Here is a 19,469-nt window from a genome sequence, read left to right on the forward strand (position 1 = left end):
AAACAGGACGTTGACCAGGTTCTTTGCACTTCTTAGATGCTCTAGCAGCATTCTGCAGGTGGCTTTTATACAGCTCCCTGGCCGCATGTGAGTAGAACGCCTGATTGCTCCCTCTCGGGGAGAGAAAGGGAATACGGGAGCTCCTGGTTGGTTAGAAACGGTGGCAGCTGCGGACAAAGGAATCCAACTCTGCCGTGTACATTGTTCTCATGACCACCCGTCGTACAGTGGTATCAGTGGTCCCCAGCTCCTTTGTCTGCTCGTGCAAGCCAGGACGAGTAATCCAGAAAATTGGCATATTCTTTGACAATGGCCTCCCATGTGGACAAGCTTGCCAAAGGCTCGACCTCTCGGTCTTCAAATCTTTGAGCTATATCGAGCAATGCATGCCTGATTCGGAAGTGATGCGCACTTCAAGAGGACTTGGGGAGGTAACTAAGAACATAAAGTTCGTCATGTGCTAATTAGTGTTCATGGATCTTACTAACACACCTTTTTTGCCTTCCCGTTTCACTGTTTGTCTGGATAGAGCTATCTCCAAGTTATATAAGCTCACTCGATTACACTTATTTCCAACATCCTACCTATGTACCCCCAAGGTTCAGGACTCGCATATGGTTTGGGTCTATAGTGTTCTCAACAGGTCCCGTGAATTCCACAATCCCAGGAATGAGCTTAACATCCAGGTATTTCTTCCTGACACCCACTACGTGCTCATCAGTTTCAAGAGCAATGTTCAGCTATGGAAATAATATCCATGCACTGTCAAGCATTAACCTGCGATTGACAAGAGAGTGAGCAAATTAACTAACTTTCTGGTGATCCGCATTATCATGGAAGAGGTCTTACCCGTGGAGAGTGGAGGCTGCCTGTATTATAGAATTAAACAGACGACTATGAAGGCAGTTGATAACATTCCATCTCTCTCTCTACACTTGCTTTCAGCTCGCTCTCGGTGATGTTGTTTCGGTTACTAGACAAGCTGTGCCAGCATCGACACACGAGCACTGGAACCATTGTTGAGGTTGAGAAGCACGAGATCATAATAGGTGGAGTTTTACACACCGAGTATTGTTCCCTTCATCCCATACATACAAGACAGAAAAGTTGCTTGGTAAGAAGTGTACCACCCTTATCTGGTAGGTATTCACCACGAATTCCCCGTTTAGGCCTAGTTCTAAGCAAGTTTTAAATAGTCGACAACAGGTGCTGGCTTCGATGCCTTTACGAGCGTAATGCACTCAAGGAAAGAGTAATTTCTACAAGACATGTTGCGTTGAAGATAAATTGTAAATCGTATTAATATTCTGCAATAAGAGTTTCGGAATTATAAATCCTTCAGCTGCATTGATTATGCCACTGCAACCAACGTAAAGTCTACCAGGAACAACAAGAAATCAAGCAAACAAATGGAACGGGCCCCGCCCCTCCCGTTCCTGCCGGCCACTATACCGGCTCCCAAATTAGACTAATTACTACAATGTATGCTACGACGTTTCAGAGTCGATTAAGCAGAGAGGAATAGATGAGAGAAACGACAGTCAAAGTCACTCGAACAGGGATCAGGACCGTTTCCGATAAATTGCTGGGAAAAAAAATGGGGCAGGCCCGCCCCTCCTACCCCCGCCGGCCACCCTACCGGCTCCCAGCTCTGCAAACTGCAGCAGGATAGGAAAAATTTACCATAGCATTTCATACTGAAATGCTTATTTGCAGACGAGTTTGCTGCTTGAAATACAAAACAAGACGTCAAATGGGCCCGCCCCTCCCATTCGCACCGGCCTCTTGCCGGCTCCCTGCTCAAGCCACCCGAATAGTGTTTGCGGATCCAACAAACGCCCATTCATCAATGAGTGCTGAAAGACAATGACCGTGCACAAGTCATCGTCTTTATGCAGCAGATCTTCATCGTGGGTGGCTTGCGTTCGTAGTCGAATGCTGAGGACGTAAAATGAGAACATCAGTGTCGATCAGAGACGGTACTAAACGCTAATAAAGATGGGCGTACCTTTGCTAAGAAAGAGTAATAACAGGGTTAGTCGCAGTTAACAAACAAACTGAGATAGGCGACATACATGAACTTGAAGATGGCGAAGGCACACATCGATGACAGTCGACGAATATGGATCCTTGACAGCTTGAGGTCACACACATCAGTCTTACTATAAGCTTAAGATATTGGGATGCTGTTGCGCATGACGACTGCAGATGTCTTAGAAGCCAGTTCATCTTCATGACTTGCGGACTTGCTGCTTGTTGTTTATCATAAGTCGTCGCCAGAGCTGAGGACTTGCTGCCTTGATGATCGACTAGAAGACCAGACCGAGGAGATGGAGGAAGGAGGAGAAGATGGAGAAAGCAAGTCGTCCAGGAGCGCTTGCTTTATATTTCCTTCCGTTGCAGTGGGCTGACTGGTCTCGGCATCTCGCGAGTGGCAGACAGTTGCTAAATTTATACTCGCCAACTAGGTTCCTTCCAGCCCAGCCTACAATTGAGTTCTAGACCATACTACGCACTCCAGGCCAATTGCGGTAATGCAAGATGATTGAAGATAGTGTCTCAACCAGACTCGTTTTGCCTCGTACGCGGCAATGAGTAAAATGTTCGGCTGGATAGATGCAGTTATTGTCAGATGCTGAATAGTGACGATAAGGTTAACGTCCGAATTTCAGTCGGGAGACCACATGTCCAGTATTTTGCTCTAGATTGTGATGGTCAACCTCTAATTTCTGCATTTGGCATGACAAGTGAGACCCACAGTAGAACATTCGCAGAATAGTGCAACTTATTACGACGCTGCCGTATGGTATAGAAGGAGAATTAACTCAAGATATATTGTACGGTGAATTGCCTGCTGCAACGGTCCCTCCCATACAGTACAGTAGGAACAGCGATCGAATGAACGAAGCACTCGACAAAAATCTTTGGAACGGGCCCACCCCTCCCGCTCCCGCCGGCCCCGTACCGGCTCCCATGCGCTGGAGATCACAGCAGATTACAGTATCCAGAGGCTGACAACACTAACGCGAAATGAAAGGTACAAGCTATGAGATATACAAGAAGCGCGCATGGATAATAGTCAAAGTTAATGAGCCGGCCATCAAGAGAGACTACGGTGCGTTAGTGTCAGTCATGAAAACCAGGGGAAGAGCGCCCAATTCGAAGTTCCTGGTAAGCAGGGAGGTTGCTTTGTGCCAGCGTCAATAAGGACGTTCGGGACCGTTAGCGCAAAGGGCGAAGGAAGTATGGGCAGCGGCCACGCATTAGGGAGAAGCGGACGAAAGCCAGACAGAGCTTGGAAAACGCCGCGCGATTGAGCCATCGTAGACATCATGTTGATCCAGTCGAACGTAGTCGCTGCGGTGTTAAATGCCATTTGACAGCAAGAGAACGAAAGGAAGACGAGGTTCTTCCCGTCTGCGTTACGAAGGTGAAGTTGAAGCCTCACCGCAAAGAGTAGCGACAACAGAAATAAAAGCAACCATAGGAGAATAAAACGAGTGACTTTCCGGGCGACTCGGTAGCATATGCTTCTCCGGGTAGGTGTTCGGAGCAGCTGTCGGATAACGAAAAAGAGCTGCAAGACGACGAATTGCACTAGTCGATATTGTAAGCTGGAGCTTCACAAAACAAAGGTGAGAATTCGTCTATATTTCAAAAGAGAAAGCCACCGAACCTTGCTGCTTTTCGGCCATTGCTGCTACTCGAAGGCTTGCTGCCTCCCGACACTCCCCAAGGTAGCCAAATTGAGATCATGATGCGATGCGGTTGAGGCACTGGAATTGGAGAGAAGCGTAAACGCACGTTATAAGCCTTACCTTCCTCGAGGGCTGACAAGCCCCTTACCTACGCAGGTCTTCAGGCGGGCCTGAACTGTCCAGTCACGGAGTAAACCTTATTCGGGGACATAGTTGTTCCAGCCCATCTCTTCTAAGGAAAGTAAAAGCTCGAGTACTTGAGGATTCGCACGGCGTACGAGGAAAACTTTCTGGGCACAAGCTAAGAACTCGTGCAAGTGAAATTTCTCCGAAATCCAGAAGGAAACACCAGGAGTAGACTATGTAGACAAGCAATTGCCAGTATGCTCGCCTGAAAGCTTGCTCTGCATGTTTCTTCGAGTATAGAACATGCGACCGTTGTTGTGGTCTAAGAGCTCTGTAATGCGGAGGTGGGGGAGCAAAATCGGAAGCAATTTTACTTTTTCCGCTTACGTCATCAGCTCGCTTTGATTCTAGTTCCAGACTCCAGTAAACGCCTGCCCAAAAACAAATTTATACGACGCGAAAAAAGAACCAAGAGATGTAAGTGATTGTGGCTGCCACTGTTATCAGTACGTATTAATAAATACACTCCCAGCGCCCAAACAAGTTTACACGTACCAAATTCTTCATCAGCTCCCATCAGCTTCCATTGAAGTGATACGCTTTTTCGTCACTAACTTCCTAAGAGAATGGAGGGGAAGTTGATGGACGTTGCACAGTGTGTGTCCCATTGATGTAACATTTTAGAAAAACCAATGCTGTAACAATAATAGCTTGCAACATATTGCACGTCGCTGAAATGGAATTCTTAGCCTTTCCTATCAAAAATATATGTAGTCGAGGTCAGCGTATAATAATCACTGACATACTTACGTTATTCATAGTCCTCAACAAGCCATGGCTTGGCGTGTTCGTGAAGGGACGTTCTGAAACGCTCCGGCATCTCGAGTGCACTCTTCAAAGCAGAATACAAAAATTATTCCGCTTGCCTTCCCTCAGTACAACCTTTTTGTCAAATCGCACGGTACTGTCATCCGCTGACTTTATACCAGCATCGAATCCGGAATTCAAGCAAGGTTCGGAACTGGGTCTCCCCTCGGAGGAGAATTTCTTTTTCTTGAAAAGCCAATAAGCCATCTTCCCGCCCTCAGCTTTCCACCTCTCTTTAACCTTCGTGAAACCAATGTACTCCATAAGGTGCGCGAGATGTTCGGACGTGAGGTACCGCGAATTTGATACACAGGGTAACGGGAGCTATTTGATACCACATGCCAAGTGGATGTATGCATTAAAGTGATCTCGAAGTTAGCATGTATGCCGTCGATCGCACATAAGCATAGTAAGGTACGTTACGCACCACGAGGAAGAGGAACCCGTCTTCACGCAGCATGTTATACGCAAGGTCGAGCATGCGTCCTGCGGTTCGAATTGCGTAACATTAACATTATTATTAGATCAATATCAATATTCGAACATGAAAACGTTCAAATCTTGTTACCAAAAGCTAAAAAGCGCAGCACAAGGAAAACGGAGGTGGGGGAAAATGTAAAGGGGATTGGAAACGTACCTCGATCTCGTGGTTCAGGTACAAAATTCACGACAAGACTTAAGCTAATTGCGTCCCAGGCCTCTGTGTTTTCTTCCATATCCGTTTGAAGGAAGTCTTGCTCAACGATACCCGGATGAGAACTACGCAAGTCGATTGGATGTACGTCCACCCAAGTGCTGCATGAAGCGTAGTTATCTGGTTTCAGTGCACCTACTTCCAGCATCCTAGTTTATTCGCCGTACATTCACTCGCTGTGGAAAGGAAGGAGAGGCGAGGACTAATTACACACCTAAGTTTTTCCTTTCCCTTCCCTTTCTCATCTCCAATACCCAACTCCGTCAACCATTCCACTAAAACGCGTTCACTCCCTCCTCCCCGATCCTTCCCCTGCCCAATACTCGACATGCGCTGATACGCCTCCAAGCCTCCCATTCGAGCAATCTCATCTTCCACGTTCCTGATCTCTCGCTGTATAGCTTCCTCCTCTGTACTATTCTCAAGTCGTCGAGCATGCCGCTTCTCGAGTTGTGTTTTGCGTTTTAGCAACACATGGAATTGCCGGATAATTCGTGCAGATGTGCGGGGGTTTGCTGAGCTACTGCTACTTGTGTTTGCCTTGAGAGTCTGCTTAGTATTTGAAGAAGCGGTAACGGGAACCTTTCGTCGACGTGTTTTGTTCTTCATGGCACGCATCCAACTTGCTTGTAGATCCCAGAAACGGAAACCATGATCCTCATGAATTGATTACATAATCTTACAACAACAAAAGATTCAGTCTACAATATTCTCTAATTTCCCTTCATTGGACGATCGGATACACTTTATACAAGGGTAGAACGAAAGCAATCCTATGTCCCAAATAGAGCCTTAACATAACTCGTAATTGATTGTATAAAAAAGGAAGAAAGAAAGAGAGAGAAAAAACGTGACTGTAGCAGCGGCCGCACACTACATCGACTTCCTCTCCTAGGGAAGGACGTCTTAGTCACGAACGAAAAAAGAAAACAAAAAAGAATGGAAGACTCTTATGGACAGAAAAGGGAAGGAAACTGAAGTTTGATTAGACAGAGACGTCAAAGAATCAGAGAAGAGCTTGCTTCACAGGTTATAGGAAGGAACGTCTAAAGTTAAGCGTTGACAATGACAAAAGGTTCTGTCAGTGTCACCATATGTCATTCGTGATTTAGACGAATCCACGGCCACCACGCTTCTCGTCGATCTTCCTGAAGCGTTCCTCCTCATTCCTCTGTTCAACGTAGACAGGCATAATTCAGAGTAATTTCAATAACACTGGCAACGTTAGCACGTACCTTATTGATCACACAGAGCGAGAGAAGGAAGAGACAGATAACAATCGCCATATAACCATATATCGACGTGAAGATGTTGTTCAATGCATAGTCCGCAAACCCTGTGATAGGTCCCACACACGTCGCGTTGTTCGTCCCCGCTTGATCAATGGCCGACTGGTTCGCGCAAAAGTTGCCACCAATAACGGCAAGGTCCGACGAGTTGAAGTATCCGCAGCAACTGAACTTGTCCTGAATCTGGATCTTGATAGCATCGCTTTGCACCGCGAAAACGTCGTGGAACTCTGCGCGCTCGCGAAGAGTGTAGAACCAGATGAACGTGCCGATGCAAAGGACCCCGATCCCATCGAGCAGGAGGATCCAGTTGAGGATCATGAGCCCCACCGTGACATGGTTAGGCTGAATAATGGCGCCAACTGAGACGGCCCAGGTGACCAGGAAAGCAATCCCGAGTACAAGACCGGCTGTGCGTACTCGCCGTGAGCACACACACTAAGATGGATGAAGATATATGAAGAGAGAAAGATACGCACCAGTCAAGTCACTGTTTGAAATGACGAGATTGCGCATGAGGTCCGGCGCGCGCCACACAATGGAAAGAACGAGCGTGAGGATACCCGCAGTTAGCAGACAAACGTCAACAAACGCCCAGCATCCCATAAGCTTCTTGGACGGCATTTTGGTAGAAAAATCTTCTTTCAGTCAAATTAAAATCAATCTGTAAAGGGCGATTGAAAAAGGCCCTATCTGTCAGTTCCAATGTATCATTTTAGCCAAAATAATTTGAACACCGAACACACCTCTGATCAGCAGATACGTGTTTCCTTTCCTTCTCTTGTCAAATACGAGTCGAACAGGATTGAATCAGACGAGGTGAGTAGGGGGGTTAGGGGCTGATATGATCCTTGGTAACGAATGGGGTGTCGGGTCGACGGCGAGGCGGGCTCGATTTGCCAGGAGCCAGGTAAATCCAGAAATCAAAGATGAGCGACGACGGTCAACGTCGAAGAGCCTGCGCTGACTGGGGAAGGTCGAAGAGAACAAAAAGGTAGGAGGGAAAGAAGAAAGTCAGACCTGCTGGTCGAAAGAAAGGGAGCGAAGGAAGAACGAACGAGAAAGAGAAAGAGAAAGGACGGAAGGAGACTGATAGAGGAGTGGGAGTCCGTCCGTCGGGTGAAGCAACCGCGTATGAAGTACACCAGGGAACGGTAACCACCGTCAGAGTTGTCAGCAGCCGTTGATGCTGATAGTGATCCTTGACTGTGCCGTGTGAAATAAAAGATCTTCGGCAGGGCTAGCCAGCAGCCTTTGCCAAAGAACGTCGGTGTAGAGAACGCTGGGAAGGAAAGGAGTGGATGGCGGCAAGGGCAGACAGCTGCAACGCTGGACAGTGGACGAGTGTGTGGCCGTTGCCTAGACTCAAAACATCCTACCAAGGTGATTGTCCCTTCCATTTCCGGCAGCCATCACTTCGGGATTGTTACACAGCTTTATTTAGCACTCTCACGGCTGCCGGGCGCAGTGTCTCCCAACGCCTGGGCCATTAATCCGTCTATTTCCAGTAGAATTGCCCATGATAACAGTCAATCCTAGGTACAACGTCCATGGTGTGAGTGCTGTGCTCCGGAAAATGTGATCCCGTCGGAATCGGCTAAACCGTCTAAGCATGCACTGATACTATCTACAGAATATACACGTACAGCTAATTTTGTTGCAGTATTATTTGGCCATCTTTCTTTGTTTCAGCGCACGCGGCGGGGACACGAAACGATCCAGAACTTTGCAGAAACACATTTTGCCGTGTGAAATAGCACTGTGACTGGAAGGCACTTTAATATTAACGAAGAATACATGTTCTGCATATTGTACATTGGTAGAAGGTCGTTCGGTAGCTTATACGGTAATTGCATTGCTTATAAGTGTCGTCATCTTCACTTTCTTCTTGAAAAGTTTATCCCGCCCGATGTTTCAATCCCTCAATCTTTACCCGTTGCCTTCCCGTCACCCTTCTCCTCGGGTTCCTCTTCGTGTTTCTTCTTCAGCGTAACATAACTGTCGGCTGCACTGTTCGGTAGCGCCTCTATCTCCCCACCAACAGTCCCTGAGCCTTCAACGACGTGCTTCTTGCGCTGTGCTCGCAGGATGTTGAGGTCATGCGTCTCAATTCCGTGACCGGCCACGGGTCCGAAGTACGACGTCCCAGCGAGGCTACCAATTATGCTGATCCCTTAAATGAGTATACTGCACAATTCAAATACTGTAGTTATCGGAAGGGCTCTTACCAGGTTCCGACAAGAATAGAAAGATAGAAGCGGTACTGTGAGTACCATTTCGGAGCTGTGCAGTAGTTGTTAGTATCCCTACTGGATACTCATCTAACATAAAAATGACTCACCCCAGCCGGCGTTCGTTGCTTGCAGGTCAGCCCACCACAAGGCAGTGAATCCAACCCATTGCGTAATAAGAGCCATCGTAGGATCAAGTGCGAGTGTCGTCCAACCCCAAATCACAGGAGCTGTACCCAGTAGAAGTCGTCGGTATCCTTGTTGACCACCATATCCTGCAAATTCCATGCCCCAGTGTAGAGCACCTGATAATCAAATATCAATGATGCACCGAAAACAACCAGCGCCGTTAGATTTAGACGTGAAACAATGCCGATCAGGGAAGCGAATACAGTGAGGTGAGGATGTATCGGAGGCAGGATAAATGAATTTGTGAAGAGAATAGCAGAAGCTGACATACCCAAGAAGGAAAGCATGACGGCTCCATACGTCACCTGGATGCTGAGAGCCTGATCAAGTATTGTGAGCGCAACGCCCGGATCAATACCGGTATAGTATCCTGTCCATTAAAGCATAAATATCAAATGAAAACGATGCTCGTTATATTTACCAGCTGTGGCAAGACCTGCTTTTCGAGCAAGGTAAATAACGGTCGCCGAGGTTCCGAGATACGGAATACCACCTGTTTCGGTGATCAGCTCTCGGTGTTATATTTGAAAACTATGGAACAAGTGTTTACCGGCCAGACCAAAAACCAGCACAGGTTTGGGCACGGTGCTCGCAACCGCGCTGGTAATTCCAATCTACGGACATAATACATGAGCCGGAAGGAACACATCAAATCAAATCATTCGCGCTTAAACACACAAATGAGTCCTCTTCGGGTTTCATTGGTTTCACGGAGTCCACATTGACGTTCGCACCCGCAATTCCACGTGCGACACTGCTAGCGGTGTTACCGACTTCTTCTCTGATGTTCGTCGCGGCTTGTCTGGGTGTCTGGGAACCGGGCCTGTTGGACACCTGTGATGCGACGCCGCGCACAGCCGCCCCTGCGAAGAGCTTGTTCCGACAGCATGGAGGGACGCGTGACAGCACTGGTGAGACGAGAGGCGTCGGACGCGGCAGTGGCAGAGTGTGTAACTTGTATGTCGCAGGCGGTGCTCGCAAATTCAAGGTGAGTGGGGCACGTTTGAGCGGCAAGAAAGCTCGAGGTAGCATTTTGGAGGACAGAAAGTAAAGAAAATGAGAGTAAATGTCGAGCAGATGATAAATGCGACATTGCAACTGAGTGTTGACTATGACCTCTTGGTGGTGCGCACGACGTCATCCACTTCAATATTGAATATGCTTCCGTCGATCTTAGTCCGAGCGTATTTATTTCCTCATTAAGATCTGGCTCATTCCTCCTGGCGATAAAACATGACTTTACACGGCATTTGAATGGCGCGGGGTCTGAGAAGCATTATTGCGTCAGGTTATCCTAAAGGCATTGCAGAGGTCCGATACGAAAATCAAATTACTATGAATTTCCACTATCATCAACTACTTATGTACAATACTCAACAAAAGAGCTACTAAAATAGAAATAAACAAGAATACAGTTCCGTATCGAATACAACGACCGTGCCGCGAGGCAGAAGCAAAGAATACAAGTAATGTTCAAGTCGGGTCACCAACGCATGCAATAAATACAGTAGAAACATGCATATGCCAGCACCGCGCGACGAGCTTCCCTCCCCCAGCCCGTCAACGCGTGCATGAAATCGAAGCTTTTTGACGGCTATATTCGGCATCCGTAGACAGCCGGAAGGCCAGCAATGAGTAAGCGATTTGGCGGTTGCCCGCGCTCATAGGCTCTCGCTCGTCGTCTGTGCGCATGCCGGGGGTGTCGAACTCGTCTTCTTCGGCAGAAGCTTCACGTAGCGATGCTTCTTTATCTCCGCGCCTTCCGTGCCAAAGTACCGCTTACTCATAAAGCTCCAATGCAGCGCGCCCACGATCCAGTCCTGGAGGCCCTGCACATACCCGGCGACGTCTCGGTCGAGCTGCGGACAGCCGAAGGACGGTACCCGTGCCTTATTTGCGACGAAGTTCTCCATCGTGACTCGGCACATCTCACCAACGTAGTCCATCGCATCCTGAAGTTCCATCCCGTAACGGGTTTCTAGGATGATGATCATGTTGTGAGTGTCTCCACGGGCCTGTTCTACGTTGTAGGAAAATATGTCCTATATTGATCCGATCAGGAACGAAGATAAATAACGTTTCATAGAAGTGAAAGAAATTGCTCACGTTTGACCAGGTCACCAAGTCATTGCTGCCCTGATTCAACGCTTTGATGATCTATTGCAATTAGGAACACCAGCTAATCAGTGATTGATGTAAAATGTCACAGAAATGCAAAAACTTACGGGATGTTCGATGACGAAATCAGGAAGATTGATACCAAGTCCGTATTCAATCAAGTCAAAGACAGGTTTGCATCCGCTCTCATCACGGCGCACGTCAATGTATGACTCCAACTCTGGGATTTCACCATCTTCACGATGTGTTGCCTGAATGTGAACAGCTTCGAAGAAGAGCTGCAGGTTCTCCTTGAAGCGTGCTTGCACACCAGGCCCCGCGTCCGCAATGCATCGGCGCCAATAGCTAAAAAAATATCATATTGGTTACGAGGCGTGTAGACGTAAGAATTTGCAACACTCACTCTCGTGCCAACTTGCCAGCACTGATTTCCTCAGGAGACTGGCCCTTGCACAGCCGATACTCGTCTGGGAACCAGAGGGCATTCATGACAATGTCAGAGAGGACGTCCGCCTCGCGCGTCATCATGCCATCGGAAATGTTATCCAGGTGGAACAAGTAGTTCATGAAATCGCTAATAACACGTAGGTGATGCGCGTCACAGGACGTGTAACAAAACGCAGTAAGTTCTCCGGCTCGCAAGCCATATAAAGCCTTGCGCGCTTTCGGTGCGAGCTCGGGGCAGCCTTGGTCTAACCATTTGTCCGCTTCCGGGGCAACGGTGTCTCCGTGCGGGTTGTAAGTCAAAGGAAACTCGCAATGACCAACAAGGTCAGGTAGGAAGTATCCCTTCGGTGCGGACTTTGCACTCGGACGTGGACCATCCGCTGCCACTAAGGGTAGAGGAAGGAGTGGAGGCGACGCGGGAATTGCGACCATAGCAAAGATAGAGTGTTCAATATTAGACACAAGATAAATGGGTGGAGAGAAGGATAGGGTCGGGATGCAAGCGAAGGCAGGGATGCTTCGTAGCAATCAGGGGGATGGGCAGGCGTGTTTTTATACCAGTTACTAGGCTATGGAGTCCAAGCAGGAGTCGGGTGGCCGGGTCTAAACCAAGTTTTCGGATTTCAAAAGAGATGGTGCGTCCGTTTCGAGACCATCTGCTATTAACCCAAGGAAGGACCGCAAATCCGTATGCAACCAAGTATGGCATCACAATATCTTTCAATTCGCAAAAACAAAGAAACCGTCCCTGAAACAGACCTTGCCCGATGAGACTCAAAATGCTAAGCCAATCATGTGGTAATGAATATAAAGACCCTAGTACTGATTTCAGTGCAATTTGCAAGACTAGCGTAGAGAGATACGGAGAGCCCATACAGTCACTTCACGCCGTGCACGCGGCGTTTCCATGAACATCGGTGAGACTTTGACCGGAGCCGGTAGAAACAGTCATCTTATGCAGTAGAGTTTACGAAATCCCTTAGTGAGACCAATGTAGTTATCACCAAGTATGGGAATTTAAGCAATTCGTCATGACATAGCTTGCGCTCAAGTACAGGTCGGGACGTCCGGCATCTGAGTGAGTGGCGTGGTGATTAGACGGTTAACGGAAGCTAGGCCGGGAGAGACTAATCATTCCTGTTATTTTCAGCTTAATTGTTCACAAAGAAGGATACAGGAGACTTATGGTCTGTGCTCGCGGTGTACGGAAGCGCTCGACCTGATCGGGTGGCACTGCAAAGCGTGAACACCACGCCGCAGGACCTGAATGAGCCACCAAAGAAGGCAAGCTGCATACCTGGGGCGTGGTCCCTAGCCGCTAGACGACAAACCTTAAGAACGAGACTTTGGCGCATTTCGGCGAGTGAGATTGAGACAGAAACACAAATTTGATCAGCAGCCTGAGCTAGGGACGCGCTCGCACAAGCTGTCGGAGCGCGGACGCCATCAACATCGCAAACCAGTGCCTCTGACGGACTGTCCAACGAACAAAATCTGAAGCAGCAGCGACAACACAAGATTGGTGCAAGAATGATCAGCGTAATCTACGCAAACTGCGTGTTATTGCGTCAAGGAGAGCTTGGAATGAGGTGAAAACGGGAAAAAGGTGGCGGCTAGTGAGAAGCATGGCACAGGCCGTGCCGGGAACTATACGTAACTTTGTCTTGGTACTGTTTCAGTGGCAGGCAAGGACTCGTTGCAGAGTTGCTCGGGAGAGAATTGTGAAAGACGAGCCGACGACGTGATGATCGTGGTAAGATCAGCTGGCTGAGCATATCCATATCCAGCTTTTTAGGTCGTTTCCTCAGCCGGTCTTCATCCTCAGTAACGAGCTCAATTTCATCGCGCCTACACTTCTGCGAGCAGTAAAATTGCTATCGAGTGTATTTACTCTCAATGGCCGCCTCCTTTCCTGGCACATTTTGAAATTGCGTCCGTGGTCTGAGACAAGATCGCTTCTTAAAGACAAAACTCAGATCGACGCACATCTATCATTAGGTCCCTCCTCACAAGTCCACACTGTATCAATCTTCTACTCACTGTGTAAGACATCATCCGTCTCATTTTCGCTACCGATTATCATCTAGGTACGCTCCTATAGCAATTGCATATGGTACCCAATTCTGGAAGGACTTGCACTTCCACAAGATTCAGATGCAACATCAGCAACCGATTTGAGGCGGATGTTGGAAATCACACCAACATCCTTGCGATCTCGATTCTTCAGTTTCACTGATAATGGAAGATAATCGTAGCGAAAATACCAGTGGTACTTGACTAGCGCGAATACCTCGGATGGTGACGATATCGTACAAATTACAATAGCGTGGAGCGAATAAGTCTCTCTCGTTACCCCGGATGCACAGAATAAATATCCGGTGGGCGAAGAATGGCAACTGAGAAAGGTATTAGAAAACATAGCAGGTATGCGAAAGGCATACATGCAAGACACGAAAATTCTTTAATATTGTCCTCGATCCACTGTACATGCTCCTCCATCTCAAATTTGCGGCGCAAGTACGAAAACCAGACTCCACTTTTCTCCAAGGCCCATTGAATATTGGAATACAGAGCGCTGCATGGTAGGCCTACGTCCCAGACGCCGAATGAAGCACTGGAACAATTAGCATATTGTCCAAGAATCACCATCCGAGCGTATCGAGTACAGAAAGGCGAAAAGCGGAGAAATCCTTGATAAACACCAGTAGCAAAGACGAGGGTGCCGCCAAACGTGGCGTAGTAAACTTCGGTGGCCTCAAAATAAGTGCCTTCTTTGGCTTAGCTAGCACGACCGGATAGATCTTCAACTGATAGGGGCCAGAGTTAACTGGATCGCGGCTGACGCCACCCATAGAAAATATGAAGACAAGAGCACTATCCTATGTTAGCGCGAGCGCCATGTGCCGGGAACTATTGGAGTCAAGGACGCGCCGACCGGGGCACCAGTTCCTGATACACCGATACCGGCATCGGAACAAAAGGGCTGAATTTGTAGAGCTGTGAGAAGTACTAATGCGCGACGAACTAGATGCGTCATATGAAATATCAGAGCAATATATTTCGACGCCGGCTCCCAGGAACCTTGTCTAGCCAGACATATTGAATTTGTAGCATATGCCTTGAAGATTCCTGATGGATGATTATATTAACAACAGCGGCAACAAGAAAACTTTGGATATATTTTGTGAGCCTCACCAATCTTCTACTTCTCGTAATCCCGCCGACGGCTATGTCGTACATACTACGTCAAGATCTTATCGGAACCATTTTCCTCTCAAGACGCAGGTATAATCGGAGACATACCGAAACATGTGGATTGGAATTAGCCACGATTGAGGGTCATCGAACACCACATAAAGGCTACTTGAAACTGAAGTATATCAAAGTACAACGGTCCGGACATTATGTTATGATAGCATAGGGTTTGTGTTTACCAGAACATAACTCACCACATGAGTCATATCTGATCCCCCGATTTGCGTACCTTTGACGGGGCTTAGCAAGTTATACTTCAACCGTAAATATTGCAATCGAAGCGTTTTAAACTCAAGACACCTTCGATGTAGAAACTCCGAGTAGATCGTCGCCGAGAAAACCGCAAGATGCACTAGGTCCTCCCATAACTATTTTTGTAATGATGAGTTCACGCACTGGAATGAAGAGCATTTTAAGCCCCTCTGTCCAGGAATTTTGCGAGATAATTTTGGTAACTCGAATGGAGATGCGCGGTTACAAGAAGCGATTGGACGTGCAGGAGCTTGGTCCGATCTTACGGACATTTTGCAACATTACTGCAGCGCAATGCTATTTGCTTTTCGAATTGCCAACAAAGTCCGGAATTCATTGCCGAAGGGAAGGACTCGGACAAGCTCCTCCACAGTATTCCGGACGCCCCCGGATGATTGATTGTACTATGCCCTGGCTTAGGATGTGCACAGGACAGCATGAGTTACCTGCCGGTTCTCTAGTAATCGATATCAGGTGAGAGTACATCCAAGCATTCCCGCGATAGCTACAGGCAATAAACGGCTTCTAGCTCGTGCCGTTGGGAAGCCCAGGACGCATCTCGAGGCGGCGGCCGAAGCCGTAAGAGTGAATAGTCAAAACGGAGAAGTTGTACACCGTCCGACGCGGTCTAACCTGGTTCCATGTTTATTAATTTAAAGCTGTTGGGCCGTACTCCATGTCCTATTGACTTGGCTTATAAGCTACCAGGCTCGGAATTACGCCACCACAATCACCGCTGGTACGGGAAGACGCCGGCCGACTTGTGATATACGAACGAGCTAAGGATCCGATATCAGCGAGCAGGGCCGGAAATACAAGAACATGATGGACCTAAAACGACTTCCTTACTGGATGTCGACAGTCCCGCGCTCCAGTACGGGGAACGCGGCATACGCGGTGTGTGGACAAAAGTATTCTCGTGTCCACAACTAAGCCTGTGATGCAGGTATGGCTGAGCTATCATCTGTTCCTTCACCATTTCAGACAATGGATGTTGATATACGCTACGAATTTGATTTTGATACGTTCTAGTGTCTGAAATGTGGTCAATTTTGAGTAGAGTGATGTGAATGATGTGTACATCAGCAAACGCATCAGTGATTCAGAGAGGAAGCATATTCATGAATCACCATGAGCGGGTGAGTATGCAATTCAATATCACCGCAGTCGAACGCTCATATTTCTAGCATTCTCCCGAAGCAGAAAAAATAAAACTTTGAGGCCAATTAAAGCCTAGCATTGATTAATATCGAGGGACGCTTAAAGACATGATCCCTGCAGTTGACTATTAGACTCGTATAATGATTTGATAAAAAAGAATGACTTACTATCATGACTAGTCGGATCAGACAAATTGACCTACAAAAGTTTCACACCGACAAAGCAACTATCCTTCCGACCTTACGAGTGCGGACCGGATTCAAAGGCATTTAGTAGGCCTTATTTTATTAATGAGATCGATGTGCGGATGTTATGGGCGCTGACAAGATCTGGAAAACCGTTAGATGCAGCAAATATTTGTATTGAATACAAACTATGGACAGGGTATATACAGAAAATGTACATGAAATATTAAGAGTACAGCTCTGTTACTCTAGCTTCAGAGTATGAACTTTGAAGGCATACACTCAATGTAGTATGTTACAACTGAAGGCATTCCACTGATCAATGTCTCATATAACCCTAACACCCCTGCCAGAGCCATAATATCTTCAACCATTACTTATGTAGAGAGTGCATTTTGTTAATGGTTCTGTAAAAACAAGCAGACAGCTGTCACATGACTCACATCTCGTCAGACAAGGACATGTTGTAAGATGGGAAAAATATTGAATTTAAGGAGTGTAGGGTATAGTTCTGAGACATAGTAGAATTTTTTTGTCTTTTTTTAGTTAATGAATGCTAATACTTGGAAGTTATGAATGTCTACAGTAGATGTATTTGATTTCTATATACATCTGACGGATGTGCAAAAACCGCGGATACCGTGAGAAAGTTATCCGCGGATGTGGTATCCGTGGGAATTTGTCAACCGCGGTACGACACCGCGGATAGCCTTATCCGCTGCAGTCCCTAGTCACAATGCGTTTGGCAATGTGTAGTCCAGTGTCACGGGACCTGAACCAAATGAAGTCGATCCACACTCTCTTGCCTTTTATCTACTACACCTAATCTTATCTTGTAAAAAAAATAGTGTTTTGTGTTGAAAAACAAAGAGGAAAAAACAAAAAACAAAAAAAGTAAGTGTATGGAGTCGAACGTTGGCAGTGTAACCGCGGTTACTGCGGTTACCGTGAGAATTTCAACCGCGGATAACCTATCCGCGGTTGCGGATTGCGGTTTTTGGTGACGGTTTCCACTGCAGTCCCTAATTGTGACAAAATAATAATGCATGACTCGGAAACGAGTTGAACACAGTGATCTCCATCCTGTTCGCTTTCCGGCGCCCTTTCAAACTTCAAACTCCAGGAGTCCAAGTAGAAATATCCTAATTGACTTGCTCAGCTACTTGGAAGCGATGTGGGAGGTTGGAAGCGACAGAATTAATAAGCGTGTGATGCCACTGATGGAGATAAATTCGCGGATTCGACGCAGAAGGTCATGGTGCTCGTAGTAATACGATCTGCGGGAAAGATAAAAAGCAATGCAAGCTTGCGCAACTTGGAACCGCAGAAGCTATTACGATCAGTATACTTGAACCAGCCATGTCAATCCCAAATGTTCCAGCTCCCAACACTTCGTAAGTGCACGTCCAATGCTAGTACTCCAATCATTATTGATGTGCCACTGAATGCGATTCGCAATGCCTTTTCCAGCTACTTTACACCGGCACAGATCCCACCGTCGGGAACAGCGGTACTCACTGGGGACCAGTCTAAGCCTATTCCAAAGCTATTCCAGCCTATCAAGATTCGCGGGGTTGAATTTCACAACCGTATCTTCGTAAGTGCCGGTGGCAGCATTGTAGTTTAGCCTACTCATTTTTTTATGGATATGATACTTCGTGAAAGGTTTCGCCCATGTGCCAGTACTCAGCAGAAGGCGGCCATTTGACAGCTTGGCATATGGCTCACCGTGAGTACAACAGCGGTTCAACTTCGACGAAGCATTGATCATTGGAAGCACTCCAGTTGGCGGAATTTTCACCCGCGGACCTGGGCTTACCTTCGTGGAGGCGACCGCAGTCACTCCTCAGGGACGCATAACGCCGGAGGATTCTGGTCTCTGGACTGACGATCAGATTCCCGCACTACGGAAAATCGTCGAGTTCGCGCACTCTCAGGGTGTCAAAATTGGAATCCAATTAGCACATGCTGGACGTAAGGCTTCGACTGTCACTCCCTGGATCGCCTTCCGCGCAATAGCCGCCGTAGAGCATGGTGGCTGGCCTGAAGATGTTTGGGCGCCATCACCAGTCCGTTACAATGATGACCTCCTGCAGCCAAACGAGCTTTCAAAGGAAGGGATAAAAGAAATTGTCCGTGCTTTCGTTGATGCGACGAAACGTTCCCTCAAGGCCGGGTTCGATGTCATAGAGATCCACAATGCGCATGGTTACCTTCTTCATGAATTCCTTAGCCCCATTTCCAACAAGCGCACGGATGAGTATGGAGGTTCGTTCGAGAATCGTACCAGATTAACTCTTGAAATCGTTGATGCGGTCCGAGGCATAATACCCAAAGATATGCCTCTTTTCCTCCGGTAAGTAACAGCTGCCAAATGCATTGTTTGGCCACGGTTCCTGATAATTGGGTAGTATTTCCGCGACCGACTGGCTTGAAGAATCTCTTCCAAATGAACCTTCCTGGCGACTCGAAGACACCGTCAAGTTTGCAGGTATCCTTGCAGCACACGGAGTGGACCTTCTAGACGTGTCGAGCGCCGGCTCGCACCCTGCTCAACGTATTCCGAACCCAGACAACCCAGACTTCAAGGCGCTCCAAGCACCGCTTTCCGAAGCTATCAAAAAAGCTCATGGTATAGATACACCGACCGGTCTACACGTTGGAGCGGTTGGAAACATCACAACCGGTCCACTTGCAGAAGAGATCCTTCGGCGAGGAATGAGCGATGTCCTCTTTGTCGGGAGGCAATTTCAGAAGGATCCCGCAAGTGTGCTGACGTTCGCTGAACAGCTTGGCACACGGATCAAGGTAGCGAACCAAATTGAATGGGGTCTAGGAATCGGAGTGACCGGGCGTGGACGTAAGGCTCCTCTAGCGACGAAAAATTAAGAGTCATTCGCAGAACGAGATCGGGAAAGCTGCTGCAGTTGTAACTTTAGAAATAAATGTGTAAATTT

The 19,469-nt window shown here is 47.5% G+C and overlaps 8 protein-coding genes across 8 annotated transcripts; 2 read left to right on the plus strand and 6 right to left on the minus strand.

Annotated features, from left to right (window-relative positions):
* Positions 1-3,579: 3,579 nt before the first annotated feature.
* Positions 3,580-5,994, minus strand: FOMMEDRAFT_109308 (uncharacterized protein; the record flags this gene model as incomplete). The annotated part of the gene is made up of 7 exons (XM_007267480.1): positions 3,580-3,620; positions 3,677-4,321; positions 4,380-4,579; positions 4,635-5,015; positions 5,119-5,177; positions 5,329-5,534; positions 5,600-5,994. The coding sequence occupies 4 exons, from the start codon at positions 5,992-5,994 to the stop codon at positions 4,719-4,721; spliced, it is 957 nt and encodes a 318-aa protein (XP_007267542.1). The 3' UTR covers positions 3,580-3,620; positions 3,677-4,321; positions 4,380-4,579; positions 4,635-4,718.
* Positions 5,995-6,493: 499 nt separating this feature from the next.
* Positions 6,494-7,298, minus strand: FOMMEDRAFT_87771 (tetraspanin Pls1 family; the record flags this gene model as incomplete). The annotated part of the gene is made up of 3 exons (XM_007267481.1): positions 6,494-6,556; positions 6,621-7,084; positions 7,154-7,298. 3 exons carry the CDS (start codon positions 7,296-7,298, stop codon positions 6,494-6,496), a joined length of 672 nt encoding a protein of 223 aa, XP_007267543.1.
* Positions 7,299-7,484: 186 nt separating this feature from the next.
* Positions 7,485-8,087, minus strand: FOMMEDRAFT_157320 (uncharacterized protein; the record flags this gene model as incomplete). The annotated part of the gene is made up of 3 exons (XM_007267482.1): positions 7,485-7,641; positions 7,695-7,995; positions 8,054-8,087. 3 exons carry the CDS (start codon positions 8,085-8,087, stop codon positions 7,485-7,487), a joined length of 492 nt encoding a protein of 163 aa, XP_007267544.1.
* Positions 8,088-8,566: 479 nt separating this feature from the next.
* Positions 8,567-10,126, minus strand: FOMMEDRAFT_109315 (uncharacterized protein; the record flags this gene model as incomplete). Its single annotated transcript, XM_007267483.1, has 7 exons — positions 8,567-8,840; positions 8,903-8,957; positions 9,016-9,210; positions 9,366-9,464; positions 9,516-9,587; positions 9,645-9,708; positions 9,773-10,126. 7 exons carry the CDS (start codon positions 10,124-10,126, stop codon positions 8,597-8,599), a joined length of 1,083 nt encoding a protein of 360 aa, XP_007267545.1. The 3' UTR covers positions 8,567-8,596.
* Positions 10,127-10,524: 398 nt separating this feature from the next.
* On the minus strand, positions 10,525-12,341 carry FOMMEDRAFT_109318 (terpenoid synthase). Its single transcript, XM_007267484.1, has 4 exons — positions 11,616-12,341; positions 11,320-11,557; positions 11,201-11,251; positions 10,525-11,136 (listed from the first exon to the last, which is right to left on the minus strand). The coding sequence occupies exons 1-4, from the start codon at positions 12,089-12,091 to the stop codon at positions 10,756-10,758; spliced, it is 1,146 nt and encodes a 381-aa protein (XP_007267546.1). The 5' UTR covers positions 12,092-12,341; the 3' UTR covers positions 10,525-10,755.
* Positions 12,342-12,818: 477 nt separating this feature from the next.
* FOMMEDRAFT_157323 (uncharacterized protein) lies at positions 12,819-14,696 on the minus strand (the record flags this gene model as incomplete). Its single annotated transcript, XM_007267485.1, has 8 exons — positions 12,819-12,892; positions 12,957-13,135; positions 13,313-13,507; positions 13,733-13,797; positions 13,863-14,055; positions 14,112-14,273; positions 14,306-14,538; positions 14,595-14,696. The coding sequence occupies 8 exons, from the start codon at positions 14,694-14,696 to the stop codon at positions 12,819-12,821; spliced, it is 1,203 nt and encodes a 400-aa protein (XP_007267547.1).
* Positions 14,697-15,374: 678 nt separating this feature from the next.
* On the plus strand, positions 15,375-16,198 carry FOMMEDRAFT_157324 (uncharacterized protein; the record flags this gene model as incomplete). The annotated part of the gene is made up of 4 exons (XM_007267486.1): positions 15,375-15,640; positions 15,875-15,905; positions 15,964-16,063; positions 16,113-16,198. The coding sequence occupies 4 exons, from the start codon at positions 15,375-15,377 to the stop codon at positions 16,196-16,198; spliced, it is 483 nt and encodes a 160-aa protein (XP_007267548.1).
* Positions 16,199-17,871: 1,673 nt separating this feature from the next.
* Positions 17,872-19,401, plus strand: FOMMEDRAFT_134732 (FMN-linked oxidoreductase; the record flags this gene model as incomplete). The annotated part of the gene is made up of 5 exons (XM_007267487.1): positions 17,872-17,906; positions 17,983-18,109; positions 18,178-18,241; positions 18,298-18,868; positions 18,924-19,401. 5 exons carry the CDS (start codon positions 17,872-17,874, stop codon positions 19,399-19,401), a joined length of 1,275 nt encoding a protein of 424 aa, XP_007267549.1.
* Positions 19,402-19,469: the final 68 nt, after the last annotated feature.

Source organism: Fomitiporia mediterranea (genome assembly GCF_000271605.1).
Source record: "Fomitiporia mediterranea MF3/22 unplaced genomic scaffold FOMMEscaffold_7, whole genome shotgun sequence".
NCBI lineage: Eukaryota > Fungi > Basidiomycota > Agaricomycetes > Hymenochaetales > Hymenochaetaceae > Fomitiporia > Fomitiporia mediterranea.

Excerpts from the sequence above, each read along its gene's own strand:
- FOMMEDRAFT_109318 (XM_007267484.1), bottom strand. The coding sequence starts at position 12,091 with ATGGTCGCAATTCCCGCGTCGCCTCCACTCCTTCCTCTACCCTTAGTG. Across the intron at positions 11,252-11,319 it reads ATTTCGTCATCGAACATCCC|ATCATCAAAGCGTTGAATCA; the intron begins GTAAGTTTTTGC and ends TAATTGCAATAG. Across the intron at positions 11,137-11,200 it reads ACTTGGTGACCTGGTCAAAC|GACATATTTTCCTACAACGT; the intron begins GTGAGCAATTTC and ends GGATCAATATAG.